At 39.7% G+C, this 19,073-nt stretch overlaps 1 protein-coding gene across 3 annotated transcripts in view; it reads right to left on the reverse strand.

Annotated features, from left to right (window-relative positions):
* Nucleotides 1-15,155: 15,155 nt before the first annotated feature.
* Nucleotides 15,156-19,073, reverse strand: part of dnajb9a (DnaJ heat shock protein family (Hsp40) member B9a) — a 31,190-nt gene continuing 27,272 nt past the window's right edge. For all 3 annotated transcript variants that reach the window (XM_078568109.1, XM_078568108.1, XM_078568107.1), the window contains exons 2-3: nt 17,958-18,186; nt 15,156-17,075 (exon numbers count right to left, since the gene is read on the reverse strand). In XM_078568109.1, the coding sequence (XP_078424235.1) occupies nt 16,636-17,075; nt 17,958-18,174 (657 nt within the window). In that variant the 5' untranslated portion in view covers nt 18,175-18,186 and the 3' untranslated portion in view covers nt 15,156-16,635. The remainder of the gene's footprint in view (nt 17,076-17,957; nt 18,187-19,073) is intronic.

Below are 19,073 nucleotides of genomic sequence, written 5' to 3' on the forward strand. Positions count from 1 at the left end.
TTGGATTACCCACGCTTAGGGCTCATTCGTCAAGAACAATCACATGACCCCTAATGGGCAGTAGGAAGAGCTTCACCTTCAATCGCTACACATGACAAGCTCTGAAACGTGCCATTCTGCAAATAAACACTGACAAACTAATAACGTTTATGAGATTAGGGGGCAAGGTTATGAGGAACAGGCTGTTGGCACATGGGGATGCAACAGGGAGCTGCTGCACCAAAAGCGGTCACATATTGCAGCATGAGTGTCCAGCTGGACATGCTGGAGCCTCCCCTGCCCAAAGCAAATTCTAAGCAGGCTTCTTCTAATTAAAAATAAAATATTTCTTTCATCTTCAGGGACTCCAGGTCGGGTCCGCATGCCAGGAATGGAGGTCCATGTCCCTCCACTTCTCCAGCATGCTGGCGCCCAAAGTGAAAATTATACTGTATAGTCCACGGCCACAAGAACTCCTAAGAAAAGGAAACTCAGCCCTTGACCACACCCGCTTTGATGCCAGTGACCAGATAAAGGATGAACAGAGGTTCAGCCTTTCCAGGCCCCACAACAGCTCCGAGGAACAGTGGCTCAATTGCTTATCCACCATTGCGGTTGCACCATTCCCCCACCACAGTTACATTGGAGCATCACAGCTCCCAAGACGTTCAGCCCTCATCACCACCTGAGGATGTATGTCAATCAAAATAAAGATTCAACATCATGCAATCTAAAGCAGAAATATGTCTGGGTTATTTTACCTTTGAATAATTACATTTAGCCATCGTGACAGAAAAAAATTCCTACTTTTTAAATGCATCTATGAAGTATGCAGCTTTGGAATACGTGCATTGTGTGTGAAAATTTCATAGGAATAAGACTGTCATTTAAAGCAGTGGCAAGGAGCATCGTCTAATTTATGCTTAAAGGTTCCAAAAATAAACTGTTTTGATACAGCCAGTTTGTGGACAGTCACTGAGGCACATTCAAAGCAATTAGTTCATTAACTGTTTAATCAATGAGATCAATTGATGCATTTACTCATTTGAATGCTATAGATTCTCAAGAGCCACAACTGAGTAAGGAAAAAGGATGAAGTATTGTAATTGTAATTTGGGCTAACGTGATTTCTTATTACGTATAGAAAAGTTTACAATTTTGAAATCCTTCTGTGGAATAAATAATATATAACCAAAACAGCGTACCAATATTAATTAATACCTTCTGTTTGTGTGATTGTGGTGCTGAGTTTTGAAATAAATAGACCTTATTTGACTAATCAGATTGCAGAGCAAGAGACCACTACATGGCCCTGTGTATCTCATTAGGCCTAAAGACAGCCCTTACATAAAGTATATGCTCTCCTGCTACCAATGTGGGGTCTTAGAAGGACCTTTTTTGCAGCAGTTCACTGTGTTGTGTATCAGTGCAGCACACCACTGGGCCACCAGTGACAGTCAGTGTCAAATATTAACAGAAGAATCACATTTTATGAAATAGCAATAGTTTATTTGGAAAGCTATAGGGTCTCCTTAGGGAGTTCAAATGGTTATTTAACTTAATACCAGTTTCACAAGGGCATTCATGGCACTTTATGAAGTAGAAATTACTCCAAGCATGATGGTAATGATTTAATTAGCACATTTGTGCTCTCTTTAAACAAAGTCATGAAACTGGTCAGATAGGCCATGATGGTCATTTCCGACCCTGTGCATTTCTAAGTTAATGATTTTATCAAAATACTTCACATAGCCAGATCATTAAATGTAGCTTTTCATTTCCACCACAAAGTAGGCTTACTATTTTCTGTCGTTCCTAACGCTGTCTCTTTCAGAGCTGAGAATACAATGTTAGTGCCAAATTTGAAACATTAGTATAAAAAGAGTGAGAATATGAAATCTACTTTCCAACACCTTCATTCCCTGGATTAAACCTAAACCATATGAAAATAATGCTGATTGAGGCAACCATATCCATCAACTTAGCTCCCTAACTGAATCCTATGTTGCAAAATAGTGCATTGGCAATTTTACAAACATGGGGAATGAGTAATGTGCTCTGACATTACTGCAGCAAGGTTCCCACCCTTGATCGACAGTGGGAAATTAAATTGCTTCAAAAAATGTGGCAATTTATACATTATTCGAATGTACTCACTTGTCATGCTGGCTTATAGCTTCCTCTTATGGTTCTATTGTTATATAGAAGGTGACTATAAGGTGACTACAATATTCATAAGCACAGATATGTCAGTGATCAATGCTGACAAACCCCCAGGCCAACTACCAGGGCCAATGAGTTTCCAACATTCCCTTTACCTTATCCCTCAGGCAACCTGGCTCACTAATGACACCATGACTTCATAAACTAATTAATTGCAAAGGGAGTAGATAAGAAGCCAGTTTTCTATTTAAACACCTGGACTAGCAAAATTAAAAATGTTCTGTAATTCACAAAAGCACAAAGTTATTTACCTTCACCACTGGAGGTTCTTTAAAACTGCTTTTTCGGCTGACTTCCTACAGTTGCTAAATCACACAAGCTAAAGACAGTGGAGTCTGATTCTGTGGCCAGCAAATAAATGAAATCATTTTACCAATCTACTATCTAAATGAATCTAAGTGCACCAATTTGTATTTTATATTAATGGCCTCATTCCTGAACTTGCAGGATTGGGTGTGTGAGTAGCCATATCTTCCATTTGTGTTTGGAAAACAAAGACGTTTGCATGGTCATATTTTCATTGCTGTATGAAGAATGTGCCATACAGTTAGGTATGGGCTCAGACTTTGTACACTCCCATATTGTTCTTGTCCTCTGTTTATGACCAGAACATATTTATCCCAATATCTGCCATGCCTATATAGCTTAAATTTTCTCTGTCCATTTGTAACACTTTGTGGTTGTTGCTCCAGATTTCCATCACCCTTTTTTACTCGGGACATTCTTTCCTGTCTTCTCCTCTTTCTATCATTCATTCTACCATCTTTCATTTCCTTTCTAGGATGTTTTGCCTCTGTCTCTGCCCTCCTCTAACCCCTTCTCCAATCCGATCACTACTCCTCCACTTTCTGATTGTCCAGCCAGCATGCCAGGCTTGAATCCCACTTGAATATGCGCTACCTTCTATATCTCTCTTAGTCTTTTTTAAAGGGTCTGTCTATTGGTGCCTCCATATATACATAAATCCCAAGTTCCCCCATTCTCTTCTCTCACAGACCATCCCAACCACATGCCCTCTGTGGGTTAATCCTGCCAAATTCCTTCCCATCCTGCTGACTCCATCCACCAATACCGTCTTGGACTCTGCCTGTAAATTATTGTTTAACAATCACTGTGATTGATCAACAGTCACTGTGCCTCTGAATTTCCTCCCAGAATTTCCATTCACTCATGACCAAGCCCCTTGCCATCCATAACCTTATTGTGGATATTTGTTTTGGCATCATGGATGCGATTTTAACTCATTCAAATCCCATTCACTTACACAGAGTTAAAATCGAGCTCTTGAAAACTTGACTCAAAGATGGAAACATTTAGCCTTTTACAGAAGTCTCCCTGTCTGGCTACATGTTCCACCATCTGCCAGTGTGGCCTTTATCATCAAATACACCTAGGTCTCTCCCTCTACTCCTTTGCTACCAATTACTCTTTCCATCGCTCCACCACATTCCACTCCTCTCTCCTCTCCTTTTAAATCCTTGAATATAATATATAGAATCTAATACAATCAGAGGTGATTTTGTAGCCTCACCAGCACTTTTCCAGTGGTGGAGCAGCTCCCTATCGTGTGTGGAGCACGCCAACTCAATGGTCATGGCCCGCTGAAGGTTCTATGCCCGAACAATAGGACCATGGGCAGCAAAGGCCCAAATGATCTACTCGGAGGCCTTTCCGCAATGCTCCAAGAGCCTACTGGCTTCACCCTCAGAATTATTTACTTAATTTTACACTTCCGAACGTTCCTCCATGTTTAGGCTCTGTGGCGGGCTTGGACCTGCCTGAGCACTGCCTCTCATAATGAGGCTGCCAATGCTCTAGAGCTGCCGGCCCACTGATTGACATCAAGATGCCGCCAACAGTGGGCACAGAGGTAGCCTCTGGGAAGATTGTGCCACTAATCTCTCTGATGGTAACTGCTGGTTTGTGACCCCTATTTGGTCCCCTATTTGGTCTTCACATCAGTGTCCTGAAGCCCGCAGAAAAATCCTACCCAATAAGTCTGAAACTGCTGATCTATTCAATCACTCCCTCATCTCTACCTTTGATGTCTCGTCCCCAGTAAAACCTTTACTTTCTCCTATTTCCCTAGTATTTTCTCCAATACTTACTCAAGTCCAAGTGATAGACATGAATACATACAGCAAAAACAAAAATTGCTGGAAAAACTCAGCAGGTCTGACAGCATCTGCGGAAAGGAAGACAGGGTTAATGTTTTGAGTTCGTATGACTCTTCATCAGAACTTTCATGAATATATAACTGGTTTAGCCTACTATCACCATATTTGGCTATGAACTATATCCAGCACTATTGGACCTTGCTTCTCTCTGCAGAAAGCACTCAGTGGATCATCCTGGAGTACAAATGACTCTCCTGGCTTCTTTTCTTAACTACCACTATCTCCTTAAACCTTGCTCCTCTGGCCCATCCACCCACAAGTTTAAGAAGCTCATGGAATTTGTCACTAGGATTGAGACCATTCTTTCAGCTGCCCCTGTTACAACACTGCATTCCCCATGACCTCTCCAAATTTATCTTGTCCATGAGACCTTCCTCCTCCTGCGTTCACATTCCCACCAAACTGATGATCACACAACTTATTCTCCTGGCTCTGATGTTAACTGGTATTGTAAATAGCTCACTCACCTCATTATTTCCCTTCCTTCAAAACTGGTGTCATCAACATCTCAAAAAATTAACCCTCAATCCCTCTGGCCTTGTAAATTACTGCTTGTCTCTGACCTCCTTACCAAAGGCCTTGAATCGTTATTGACTCACAAATGAAGATGTCCATCTTCACACAACTCCATGTTTGAATCCTTGCAATCAGATTTCTGTTTCTGTCACAGCACTGAAGCAATCCTAATTAAAGTCACAAATGACATTCTATGTAATTGTAAACATATTGCAGTATCCCTCCTTGACTTCTCTTTTAGTCTTTGATACATTCAGCCACTCCATCCTCCTCCAACTCATTTACTCCATTATCTAGCTGACTGGAACTGCCCTCACTTGATTCCACTCTTAACAGTTTTGTCCATTCACTCAGTCTATTAAGATATCTTCATGAGATATTTTGCTTTGTCACTGTTACTTAGAAACAAGTGAGAATCAATGTTTTCCATGTCACTGTGTAAACCTAATTCAAAATATTTTAATCAAATAGTTTGTTGGTCAAAAGAGAACCTTTCACTGAAATATATACTTCTTAACAAAACTGTGAAATTGCTTTTTTTGGTGACCATAAAATTTTAAAATTTCCCCAGGCTTTTAGCTGGTTTCAGTTAAATACCCATTATTTTAATATCTTTATATCATAAAACAATAAAATATGTTCAAGAGTCATGATATTAAGTTATTGTCTGTAAAACTAGATGCTTGCTGTATTTCCCATTGATTTTAGTGCAGAAGCCTCTGCTGTGATTAACACAATCCTGCAAGATTACTTAATACCAGCACACATTAACAAAATTGGAAGTTAGGTTAGCATGCAATGACTGTTCTCTTAAAAATGCAGAGCAATTTAAAATTCACTCTTAATTCAGTGAAGGAAAATTCTATAATTATTATTCTGACAGTAGACACATGACAAAACTTCCCTGAATCTTTGAATGCTTGCAACTCCAGTTTAAAAAATAAATTCTAGCTTGCAAATTAAGAGATTCCTCATTATCCTGACTGTTTCAGTCTCTCTGCCAGCAACAAGGTTTGATTCTCATTCTCAGCTTGGGGATATTTTATGAAATTATAATATTAAATAAAGTTAAAAGAATGTGACTATAGTAAAGGCTACCCGATTAATGCTGTGTTCATTCACTGGAAATGTCTGTTTATTAACCTATTTTCATTTTCCTATCCAATTTGTTAATTTTTTTTTCTTGTTTTCTGGTCAAAAGGACATTGAGATAAGCCACACGCAGGCCTCTGCCAGTGTTGCTCTGTAACCAGCTCTTTGGTGTGTAAGAGCAGTTGATGGCAACTGCTGCGTTTCCTGTGGGGAAGAGTCTACTTGGGCCAAAATCTCAGCCTACAGTCTAGAATGTGCTTGCCTTTTAGTACTCTATTTTATCATTCAGCAAAATTATCCAGGCTACCTTAAAAGACAGTGGTATCCAGCGAATCCTGCTGGAAATTGTGGATGTGTGAATGGGATCAACGTCAGCTATGGTTCCCCAACCACATGGTCATCTAGATTGGCCATGCCCTACTTTAAGCCTTATGGAGGAAGAATGAGCACTTAGTTGAGACACCATGACTGATTCTTAACAATAGACATTGAAGGATATTATAACTTTCCCTTTGCCCAGCAAAAAGTGGGAAGTAGCAGAATTAAAATGGTGGTGAATTTTCCACCCAATTATCATTTCAAAGCCATTTTTCCTGGGCAATTTTGCTGGATGGCTGTGCTGATTGTTGAATTAGACAGGAGTCTCATTGACCTATGGAAATTGGAATCCTATCAAGTATATAGAACACCAATGCAACTTTAACAGTATACTGACCATAAGCTGTTTACACACCACTCAGTAAAATCTATCGTTGGAGCAAAGGAAACCAAGAAAGGAAAGAAGTACAAGTATTTTGTTGGGTCTAGCAGGAGGAGGAGTGAGTGGTTCTCTAGGCTCCAAACGAACAATGTGGGCTCCTGCTGTCTTACCATTCTTGCGCCCGTCCCAAGGACCTACCTGCTTTTGGCTGGGTTGCCTTCCAGGCTGCTTGATATTGCATTGGCCCAATGAGAGCTGATAAACTCCAGCAGTTCACTCCTTTGGTTTCTGTGACTCATCGGTGGCATCTTAATGAGTACTCAGTCTCAAGATGGATCATGCGGCTGGCCAGAGCGCTTTGCTGGTTAGCTGCTTAGTACTTCAAATCTGTCCTATTGTTTGTTAGAAAGTAAAGAGGAGATGATCAATGGTTTAAAAAAATGTCAGTGCATCATATTTATTTTCTTACATGGATACCAATTGATGTTTGGTTCTACAGTATATGACTGCCATCTTGTGGTTATAGTGGACCTTAAGAGCATTGTCTATGTTTTAAACAGACTGATATTGTAAGAGTTGAAACATTCATTCAAAGTAATTCTTTTAGATAGGTACGTTGATGATGGACATAAGATTCCTGAAACAAAGTATAAAATACCTCTAGTTCCATGTTATTAAATGCAACATCCTACATTGTGTATTTTGATGTTTTTGTACGTCACACACACGACTCTGACCATCATAATGCGGCTCTGACATGTTGTGGGATGTGTCAAGGACTGTTGACTTCATAATGATAAATTTGTGAATTTTATATCTTACAGTTAAATACTACTGTGTATTATCAGTAACAGAATGCTGTCTGATCAGTATATTCTTACTATATTCATTAATTCACTACCTACTGTAGAGGAGTTAAATTCCTTCGTTCTTTGACTATACATTCTTCACAAACTACAGCACCTGATCCTTATCCAATAAATCTTGGGGAGTCACATACTCCATATTGTAGAAGGTGATGTTGTGCACGTGTATGTTGAGACTTGATCATCTGCCTCCCTTTCTGAATAGAGCAAGCAATGTCCCCAACCATCAGTTAATAGACAAAGTATTGAATTAAGGGATACAGCCTGGCTTGGAATTGGAAAACTCCATGAAAGACTATGGGAAAGGCTGGGAAGAAGTATGATGTGTAAAGAATTCATCCATTTAAATAATGTTACACACCTACTTGTTAGATGTTTGGGTTTTTATGCTATATTCCTTTGGTTCAGTGTCACTTATAAATTTTGGGGCTTTTTGCTGGTAATGATTTCCTTCAATATTCTTAATTGCTGTAGGCATTTATATGGCAACAAACAAAGTGCTAAGCATAAGTATCCCTTACCAGGTTAACATGCTGGATGCTTCAGTTCCAGATGGACCAAAAAATATAGAGCCAACAAAGCCTCAGCAATTCTGCCCATAGCTCATGATCTCTTCACGTGTATCTGAGCATGTCCAAGGAGACCAGTTGTTGCTGTTTCTGCATCACAAGACACTCTGCTATAGAAATGCACAATTTTCTGCACAATGCCTTCCTGGCAAAGTTTGAAATAGAATAACATTGGAGTAGACATGCTTATCTAGCCCATTTCATGTTACAGTAGCTACAGTTAAGCTTTGCATTATTGCTATATCACAAAAAGATACTATCTATAATGAAAGGCAAAATCAAACTTGTTTTATTCGCAATATCATAGGAGCAGCCAACAATATTGTCTGCATTTACTTTTTACTTCAACATTGTTTAAATGTTATATATGCAGCAAAATGCTGACATGAAAGGCCGAATGACAACATTGACAAGAAGTATTCTCACTGTGATTTACTTCATCAGCAATTGGCTGATATACTGTCACTGCCAGAAATGTGCAAAACAGCTGAGTGAATATAATTTTATTGTTCCTTGATTACAGTCAAAATACATCTACATGATTCTGTGTAATGAACAAGTATTTTTTTAAATTTTGGGTGCTGATGCAATGCACAATTGCAGCAATATAACAGTGATTACACTTCAGTAAGATCTTCATGGGCTGCAAAATGAGGTTGTGAGGTAAATGCAAGTTCTACCTTTCCTTATAATAGACTTTTTGCATTTAAAGCAATTAATTGAGTTATGCCTGCTCCAACAAAGACAACTTACTTTTATACAACATCTATAAAAGTGTCCCATGACAATTCACATGAGCTTTAGCAGACAAAATGTAAAATTGTTGGGCCATACAGAGAGATATTAAGGAAGGCCACCAAAATGTTGGTCAAAAATGTTCTTAAGTAATTCAAAGGAGGAAAGGTAGAAGGGCAAAGATGTTTAGGGAGAAAATTCCAGAGCTTAGAGTCTCAATAGCTGAAGGCCAACCGCCAATGATGGGATGATAAAAACCAGGGATATGCAAGAGACCAGAGTTGAAGGAGTGCAGAGATTTGGAGCATTGTAGGGTGGGAGGAGGTCCCAGAGATAGGAAGAGGCTAGGCCATGGAGGGATATGAACAGAAGGATGAGAATTTTAAAATTGTGACGTTGCTCGACATGGAGCCAATGCGGGTCAGGAGGTGATGGATGAACAAGACTCAGTGTGAGTTAGGATACAGGCAACAGAATTTTGGATAAGCTAAAATTTACCAAGTAGCTGTAAAAACTCTGATTTATTATGATTACCCAGAATCAATCCCATTAATCAGCATTGCAAATTGCCAAACATTAAGATAATAATAGGTGGAGGCAGGTTCAATTGAAGCATTCAAGGGGGCATTGGATGACTATTTAAATAGAAGCAATATGCAGGGTTACGGGGAAAAGGCAGGAGAATGGCACTAAGTTAAAATGCTCAGAGAACTGGTGCAGACATGATGGGGCAAATGGCCTCCTTCTACACCATAACAATTCTGTGATTCTGTGAAACAGTAGACAATTGAAATCAGTGTCTGGGTGAAGGCTCATAAATAAGTATGTGTCAATGCCAGAACCATAAAACAATCACATAGTCACCAGCTGCCAACAGATTGTCCTACTGGTAAAAAAAACACAAGACAATGACTGTTTTTTTTTGGGTCACAGACACCTTCCATAGCCATCAAATCCTAAAGTGGGACTTGAAACCAGGATTTCTAGGCTAGAAGGTAGGGCTGCCACAAGACCTCCTCTCCATTGTGATTGCTATTGATGGGCCAAGATGTTTACGTTACTCAGCTTTGTCACTAATTGTCATATCATTCTATTAACACATCAGTTAGCTAAAAGCAAAATACTGCGGATGCTGGAAATCTGAAACAAAAACAAAAATAGCTGGAAAAACTCAGCAGGTCTGACAGCATCTGTGGAGAGGAAGACATAATTAACGTTTCGAGTCCGTGTGACTCTTCATCAGAACTGATGAACGGACTCGAAACGTTTAACTCTGTCTTCCTCTCCACAGACGCTGTCAGACCTGCTGAGTTTTTCCAGCTGTTTTGATTGTCAGTGAGTTGCTGCCATCACTGACCCAGGGCAGATGACAAATTTCAGTCGCTTTGTTCCTAAGGTCCAATCATTGCCCAGAAAACTGCTGAGCTTTTTCTCTTTGATTGGTAGGGCAGGCCGCAATGATTGTAACAACTTAGCGCGGACCAATCACATCACAGGTCCCATTGTTCACGTGGGCCAATCATAGCACGCTAAGGTAATGACCGGCGCGACGCTGCAGATCGTCACGTGGTTCTCAGCGACCAATGAAATTACCGCAAATTGATCTATCCCTTCCACCCTGAATTGTCCTTAAGCCGCTGCAGCCAATGATATTGCTGGAAAGAGAGCCGAATTGTCACATGATCCCTATTGGCCCGGTAGTTAATTTCTGTCGGTGTCACTTACTGGAGCCTATTAAAGAGGGAGTAGCAGATGTCTGTTATCCGGCTCTGTGACTCCTGCAGTCCCTCCCCTTACACACACCAGGCTTGATGTAGTTTAGACGTGTAGGGGTTTTCTTTCAGCCTGTTAATCATTCCGAGGTTGCAGGCTCAGGTTGGTCCCAACGCACCATTCAAGAGGTAGCATCGAAAGGATCGCTCAGTTAAAGGGAGGAGAGGTTTTTTTTAAACTGTGGCTTAGGTAGTGCTTCCAAGGGACAGGGGCTATACAAAAAAAATGAGGGGGTAAGAAAATCTGGACAGAAATTTGAGAAAACTGCTCAGTTTACTGAGGATTTCTTGCAGGTTCTGCAGCAGAGGCAGTATCAAAAGCAGGTGGACCCACTTTAGATTAGGTTGCCAATCTTGACCAAAACAAGCTTCAAAGGAGAATAAATGGAGATTCCCAGGGGCGAAACGTGGAAAGGACAGCAATATTAATGATACGCCTTGCTGGAGAGAGGTGATGTTCTGGTGGGGTCAGGGACAAAATCTATTTGAACCGAGTTAAGAAACAATGGTACCATTACACCTCAAGGTGTGTTCAATACCCCACCAACTAGTGGGAAAGATGGAGGAGCAAATTTACAGGGAAATTGCAGAGGTGCAAAAACTATAGACTGGTGATAATGGGGGACTTTAATGATCCTGGTATAAATTGGGGCAGTATTAGAGAGAGGGAAGTGTATGTTCAGGAGAATTTTCTTAATCTGTATGTTTCTGGCTCAACGAGAGAGGAAGCGATGTTGGATCTGTTTCTGGGGAATAATGTGGACCAACTATCCCGGATGTTCTGAGACTGTCCAGTAAATAGGCTTTTTGTCCCTTGTTCTGGGTCCGACCTTGGGAAGTATGTGGACCTGTATTTCCTCCATCTCTGCAGGTTTTATGTCTGTGCATGCTTAGACCAGGACTGCCATGGTCTTGCCAGCACCACCCCACAACACCACCCCCCCCCCCCCCCAAATACCCCCACAGTGAAGCGTGCCTTTTTTTGCCCAGAGTTCGTCACCCCATAAGTATCAGTAGAACATTTAGGGAATAGTTATTGTATCATAAGGCTTAGGATAAGGATGGCAACCTGTAACTAGTGGAATGCTACAGGGATCAGTGTTGGGGCCTCAATTATTTACAATATAAATTAATGACTTGGATGAGGGAAGTGAATGTACTATTGCCAAGTTTGTGGATGACACAAAACTAGGTGGGAAGGCAAGTGGTGAGGATGACACAAGGAGTCTACAGAGGGATATTGACAGGTTAAGTGAGTGGGCAAAAACTTGGCAGGCAGATGGAATATAAGGTGGGAAAATGTGAGGTTATGCACTTTGGCAGGAAGAATAGAGGAGTTGAATATTATTTAAATGGAGAAACACTGCAGAAGGCTGCAGCACAGAGGGATTTGGGAGTCCTTGTGCATGAATCCCAAAACGCTAATATACAAGTTCAACAGGTAATAGGGAAGGCAAATGGAATGTTGGCCTTTATTTCAAAGGGAATGGAGTATTAAAATAGGGAAGCCTTCCTAAAACTGTATACAAGGCACTCGTTAGACCCCACCTAGAATACTGTGAACAATTTTGGTCCCCTTATCTAAGGATATACTGGCATTGGAGACAGTCCAGAGAAGGTTCACTAGGTTGATTCCAGGTATGGAGAGATTTTATGGGGAGAGGTTGAGTAGGTTGGGCCTATACTCATTGGAGTTTAGAAAAATGACAGGTGACCTCATTGAAACATATAAAATTCTTTGGGGGCTTGACAGGGTAGATGCTGAGAGGTTGATTCCCCTTGTGCGATTCTAGGACTAGCAGGCATAATCTCATAGTAAGAGGGTGCCCATTTAAAACAGATGAGGAGGAATTTCTTCTCTCAGAGGGTAGTCAATCTGTGGAATTCTTTACCACAGAGGGCTGTACAGGCTGGGTCGTTAAATATATTCAAGGCTGAGATAGACTGATTTTAATCATTATGGGAATCAAGAGTTGTGGGGTAAAGGCAAGAAAGTGAAGTTGAGAATTTTCAGATCAGCCACGATCTCACAATGGTTGAGAAGACGCGATGGGCCGAATGGCCTACTTCTGCTCCTACGTCAAATGGTCTTAGGTTAGCGATGGAAAAAGACGAGCTACCTGGAATAAAATACTTAATTGGACAAGGAGAAATTTTAGTGGGAAGAGAATGGATCCGTCCCAGATAAACTGGGATCAAAGATTGGCGGGCAAAAATTAATGGAACAATGGGTTCCATTTAATGACAGAACTCATTTATCGTCAAGGTACTTTTCCACCAGGGGAAAGATAGGGCAGCTAAGGCCAGAGTGCCTTGGATGACGTAAGTAATAGAGTAAGATAAAGCAGAAAATGGGTGTATTTGACAGATGTTGAGCTGATAATACAAGGAAGAACCAGGCTGAACCTAAAAAAATTCAGAGGGGAGCGGAAAAAGAAAACGAGGGGGAAGGAGAGTTCAAGAAAAAACTGGTAGCTGACATGGGAATCAAAGGTTATCGAGGATAGATAGGAATGTGGAAATTGAAACACAAACAGATCAGCCATGATCTTATTGAATTGCAGAGCAAGCTAGAGGGGCCGAATGGCCTACTTCTGCTCCTATTTCATAAATCAAAATCCAAAAGTTTTCCATGGGCATATGAATAAAGAGAGTAACAAGAGGCGAGGTGGGGCCAATTAGGGACCAAGAAGGGGATCTACACATGGAGACAAAGAGCATAGCAGAGGTACTAAATGAATATTTGTATGTCTTTACCAGGGAAGAAGCTGCCAAAATCATTGTGAAAAAAGAGGTAGCTGAGATACTGGATAAGGTGAAAATTGATAAAGTGGTATTAGAAAGGTTGGCTATACTTAAAGTTGTTAAGTCACCAAAAACAGATGGGATGTATTCAAGATGCTGAGGAAAGCAAGGGTAGAAATTTCAGTGCTACTGGCCATAATCTTCCAATCCTCCTTGAATACAGGGGTGGTGCCAGAGGACTGGAGAACTACAGATATTACATCCATGTTCAAAAAAGGTTGTAAGGATAAATTTGAGAACTACAGGTTAATAACTAACTTTGGTGGTTGGAAAGCTTCTAGAAAGAATAAACTGGGACAAAATTAAGTTACTTGGAGAAGTGTAGATTAATTAAGGAAATCCAGCAAAAATTCATTAAGAGCAAATCTTGTTTCACTAATGATTTTTTTTTTAAAAACAAGGTAACAGCAGGGATTGATGAGTGTAATGTAGTTGATGTGATGTACGTGGACTTCCAAAAAGTGTTCGATAAAGTGCCATGTAATCGGCTTTCCAGCAAAGTTGAAGTCCATTGGGATAAAAGGGACAGTGGCAGCATGGATACATAGTTGGCTGAGTGACAAGACACAGCAGTGATGATTGATTGTTTAATTGATGTGGAAAAAGTTATGCAAGTGGGGATTTTCAGGGGTCGGTACTAGGACCATTGCTCTTCTTGATATGACCTAAATTTTGATACACAAGGCACAATTTCAAAACTTGCAGATGACACAAAGCTTGAAACTACTTTGGATTCTGAGGATAGTGGTGGACTTCAAGAGGACCTAGGCTGGTGGAATTGGCAGACCTGTGGCAGATGAAATTTAACGCAGAGAAGTGGGAAGTGATACATTTTGGTAGGAAGGACAAGGAGGCAATATAAAACAGGATACAATTCTTATGGGTCTGCAAGAATAGAGATCTGGGGTATACATGCACAAATCATTGAAGGGGGCAAAAAGGCATATGGGATTTGGACTTTATAAAGTATAGCATACAAAGGTAACAAAGTTATGATGAACCTTTGTAAAACACTGATTTGGCCTCAACTGGAGGAGTGTGTTCAATTTTTGGCCCCATACTTTAGGAAGGATGTGAAGGCTTTAGAAAGGGTGCAGAAAAGATTCACAAAAATGGTTCCAGCGATGAGGTACTTCAGTTATGTGGATCAATTGGAGAAGCTGGGGTTGTTCTTCTTCAAGAAGAGGTTAAGAGGAGATCTGATAGAAGTGTTTAAAATCGTGAAGGGATCTAGACACAGTAGCTAGCCTGAAACTAATCCTGCTGGCAGAAGGGTCAAGAATCAGAGGCACCAATTTAAGGTGATTACAAATGGCAAAAGGAGGATTTTTTTTAATGCACCATCAGGTTAAGATTTGAAATGCATTGAGAGTGTGGCAGAGGCAGGCTCAATCAAAAGGGAATTGGATAAGCACCCGAATAGAAAAAATGTGAGCCAGCACACAGGGTCAAATGGCCTCCTTCTGTCCCTGTAACCATTCCATGGTCTGTAAGTCTGAATAGTACAGAGGGAACTATTAACATGTTGAAACATGTGCAAACAATGCAAAGAGCAAATGCTGCACATTGGCCTTTCTACTAAAGGTTTGGCAAAGCACAGGTCACAAAAAAAACTCCCTTGCACATAACGTGAACAACTGTAGGAAAAAGCATTTTTTAAAACATATTTTGACTTGTTAAAAACTGACTAAGGGAAAAGCGTTAATTTTAATACAAAGAAGTTTTAGCAACTGGATTTATTTAACAAATGCTTTTTGGAAAAGTGCAAGACATTTTGGAAACAGGTTTCACAAATTTTAATAAACTAATGGAGTCTACACAACACCTGCAATGTAGAGAAAAATATGTACAATAATATTGCACACTTGACAGTACGCAGTTTTGTATCTGCGATTTTCAAGACAATGAAATGAGGTAATCAGATTTTATAAATTCTGCACACTTACCAAAAGACAATGGGGAGGCATATGGCAAGAAAAAATGATCAGAATACAACAAAAATATGTACCACATGGCATATGAAAGATACAAGTTTGCTGAATATCATGAGTACAGGTTAGTGAAGAACAGTTAATCATTGTCATTTAGAAATCACTTCATTTTGTTAGCTTTTCAATGTTAGCTACTGAATACTAAAGACATCTAAAAGGAACTGAGTGAGTATGGTGCTTTTCCTCTCCCATCACACTTTCCAAAAGTAGGTTTTTGTAATTACACAAAGCATTTTGTAAAAATCTTTGCATTATCATCATCACTCAACTCAAGGTGGTTCAGGGATACCTCAAAATTAAATTCAAAGCACTATATATATTAAAAAAATCAACTTTAGTTAGCACCAAAAAGAATTATTGGCCTGCACTTTGATGAGCTTTGCAGGAATTAGGCTTTTATATATTTATTTTCAAACTATATCACACTATGTACATTGAAGTTAACAAATTTTAATTCAATGTTGTGATTCTCCACACCAACACAAGATATACAAGTTTACGATTCAGATTCAAACTGGAGGCCAATCCTTATAGTATGTGCCCGTTCACTACATTTCTTTTTAAAAATCAAAGCCCAAAATGTCAGAGCAACACAACAAAGCCAAAATTAAATGTGACTATAAAGACATTTAAACAAACAAAAACAATAAATAAGGCATGTGCTCAGCACTGATACTGTAGAAATCAAATTGTGGATTCTAGGATACCACATAGATCCTATTAAGAAAATGATAGATAAGCTAGTAACAAGGTTAAGCTATTAGAGCACAGCACTCTGCCTTCATTATCCAATGCAAGATACAAGATCTGTCCTCAAATGAAATTAAAACCATTCCATACATTGGGATTAAACAAATGCAGTCATGTTACAGAATAACCTGTTTCACCATTATTTCATTTAAAGCTGTTGCCTCCTGTGCTAGCTTGTACATCAATTATTCTTACTATTGCTTTATATTTATTAAACATATGCTTGGAAATGCTAAGCTAGAAAATAGTTACTGCAAAGGCTAAGTACAGTTTCTAGCTGGAATTAGCGCATTGCACCCAATAAATTTCCAGAAGGTTCACAAAGACTAATAGAAAAGCATTACTTTTGTGCAAGTCAGCTCAGATATTGCCTTTCTTGACACTTCTGCCTGGGAAACAGACCATGACATAAAAGATGTCAAGTAAACCATGCTATTACCATTATGTATATTCAGCAAGTTTACGGCACTGAACAGTCTGTATATGTAGTCACCATGTTTCCTCTGCGCTGTGTAACAGTCTTGCAGTGCTGCTTCCCAGAGCTTTGAAACTTCTCAGTTCTCACTGTGTGTTTGTGTGTGCTGCCAAAACTGTTGAATGAGAACATCTTTTCCATGTCTTCAAATACATCATCAAACAACCCTCCTCCAAATGGAAATTGTCTATCTCCAAAGGAAAATCTGTGCGCATTGTGCGCCTCCTGGTGTGCCCTGAAATGACTATCAAAATGTTTCTTCTGATGTGCTCTGTGGCCAAAATCAAAGTCAAAATCCTTAAGGAAGTCATCAAAGTTGAAATTGAAAGAATGGGTGTGATGGCCACCACTGCCTGCATTGAAAAACTGATGACCCATGTGATCATATTCTTTCCTTTTCTTCTCATCTGAAAGGACTTCGTAGGCTGCAAAAAAACCCCACAATCTTTTATAAAGCAGAAAATGACAAGTTGCGTTTATCTAACTCCGATAACGTAGAAAAAAGGCAATGCACCAAAGGAAACAATAATAGGAAGGGTGACCAAAGTATTGCTCAAAGATGTGGGTTTTAAGGAAGTTGTTAAAAAGGAAGAGACGGAAGTAGAGAACTCTAGCAATGGAATTTCAAAGCATGAGGTTAAGCTGCCAAAGGCACAGTTAACAATGACAAGGCGAAGGGATTGCACAAGAGCCCAGGGGAATCAAACTTTTTGTAGACGTATGGGGTTGAGGGATAGCTGACAGAGGCTGGAGATAATATGGGGAAAGGCTACAAAAAGATTTGAATTCTGACACAAGGATAACAATTTTAAATTGGAAGTACTGGGGGACCAGAAGTAAATGTAGGTCAACAAGGACAGAAGTGAAAGGTAATCAGGCCCTGGTGTAGATACAAGCAGCAGACTAAGGGTGAAGGAAAGAAGGGGAAAAAAAAAAACAGGTCAGGAGAGTATTCGAACCTAGAGATGACTAAGACCTGGAAGAAGGGTTCAGCAGCAGAGAGGCAAGACAGGGTAATGATGGGCGATATTACAAACGTCGAAGCCAGCTGCTTTTCTAATGGAGTCAGAAGCTCAGCTAAGGATTAAGAAAGATACTGAAGTTGAGAAAAGTCTGGTGCAACTTGAGATAGTGGCCAGAGAAGGGGATAGATTTGATGGCAAAGGCACAGAGTTTCTGGTAAGAGCTAAAGATGATGGTTGTAGTCTTTCCAATGACTAGAAACGACAAAAGTATAGAAAGACCAATAAAAAGATGAAAGTACATTTAAAAAAAAAACATGTAGGAGAGCTGTTTAACACACCTACCTTCAGCAATTTCCCTGAACTTTGCCTCTGCATCTGGACTTTTATTTTTATCTGGATGGTATTTCATTGCAAGCTTGTGAAATGCCTTCTTGATTTGACGGTCAGATGAATTTTTTGGCACACCCAAAATTTCATAATAATCCTTCTTTGCCAGTATAAATTCAGATATCATTAGAAAACAGACAGCAAAAGCAAAAACAGAATGTGCTGCCGCCATTATCGAGATTTTCTAGGAAACACAAAGAAGACACAAAGTATGTTAATAGTAGGCTTTTAAAAAATATATATGTATTTCAATATTTCAAGCACACAATTTTAAACACAGAGATCTTCAGTAAGGCCAGTAATTTCCTCAATCTTATTTATCTAGATTGGCGTAGAAGGCAATGTAATGTGAATGTATGCTCCAACTTCCTGGGAAGCTCATCTCTTGGAATGTGAAAACCAGCATGAAACAAGGCAGAGATGGGAAGGGAAGTTGGATGCACAATGGGACCAGACTTTGGTTAAGTTTGGTGTAGGTCTGTGAAAAATATAAAGGAAAATTGCTATCAGACTCCTGAAACTTCAATAATACCAATATCAGGTATACATCAGCCTACATTTTTAGGTATAAATTTAGCCATTTGTGCATGGGAGGGATGGAGTTGTGCAAATAGGCACTATAAAAGGTTTTGACAGAAAGCATCTTGGAAGTGTTCAAGTGATCAAGAAAATTCACACATACCAAGGTTCAGCTTAAACCAATTACTCACAAGTTGCCTTTCAAACATGTCATTTACACCACCAGGAAATTCCAGGGATGATGTGTCAGAAATATGAAGACATAACTAACAATAGACACCTGTACATTTCCTGCATTCATTTGCGGTCAGAAAGTCTTAATGATGTTGATAATATAATCAACTATACTGAATATTGTATCTAATTTTATCAAACCTACAGAGCTCCAAAAGCCACTAGCCTAATAAGTGGAAAAAATACTCAATATCAACAAGTGAATTATCTGGGAAAGAACTTGTGTATTATCACTCGTCTCAGATTTCTCTTTCCTGTCTAACTATTGGCATTTCCGGAGCAATCTCTGGTACAATGGCATTTTCAATTGAGATTGGT

Source organism: Cetorhinus maximus, chromosome 22 (assembly GCF_964194155.1).
Source record: "Cetorhinus maximus chromosome 22, sCetMax3.hap1.1, whole genome shotgun sequence".
Lineage (NCBI taxonomy): Eukaryota > Metazoa > Chordata > Chondrichthyes > Lamniformes > Cetorhinidae > Cetorhinus > Cetorhinus maximus.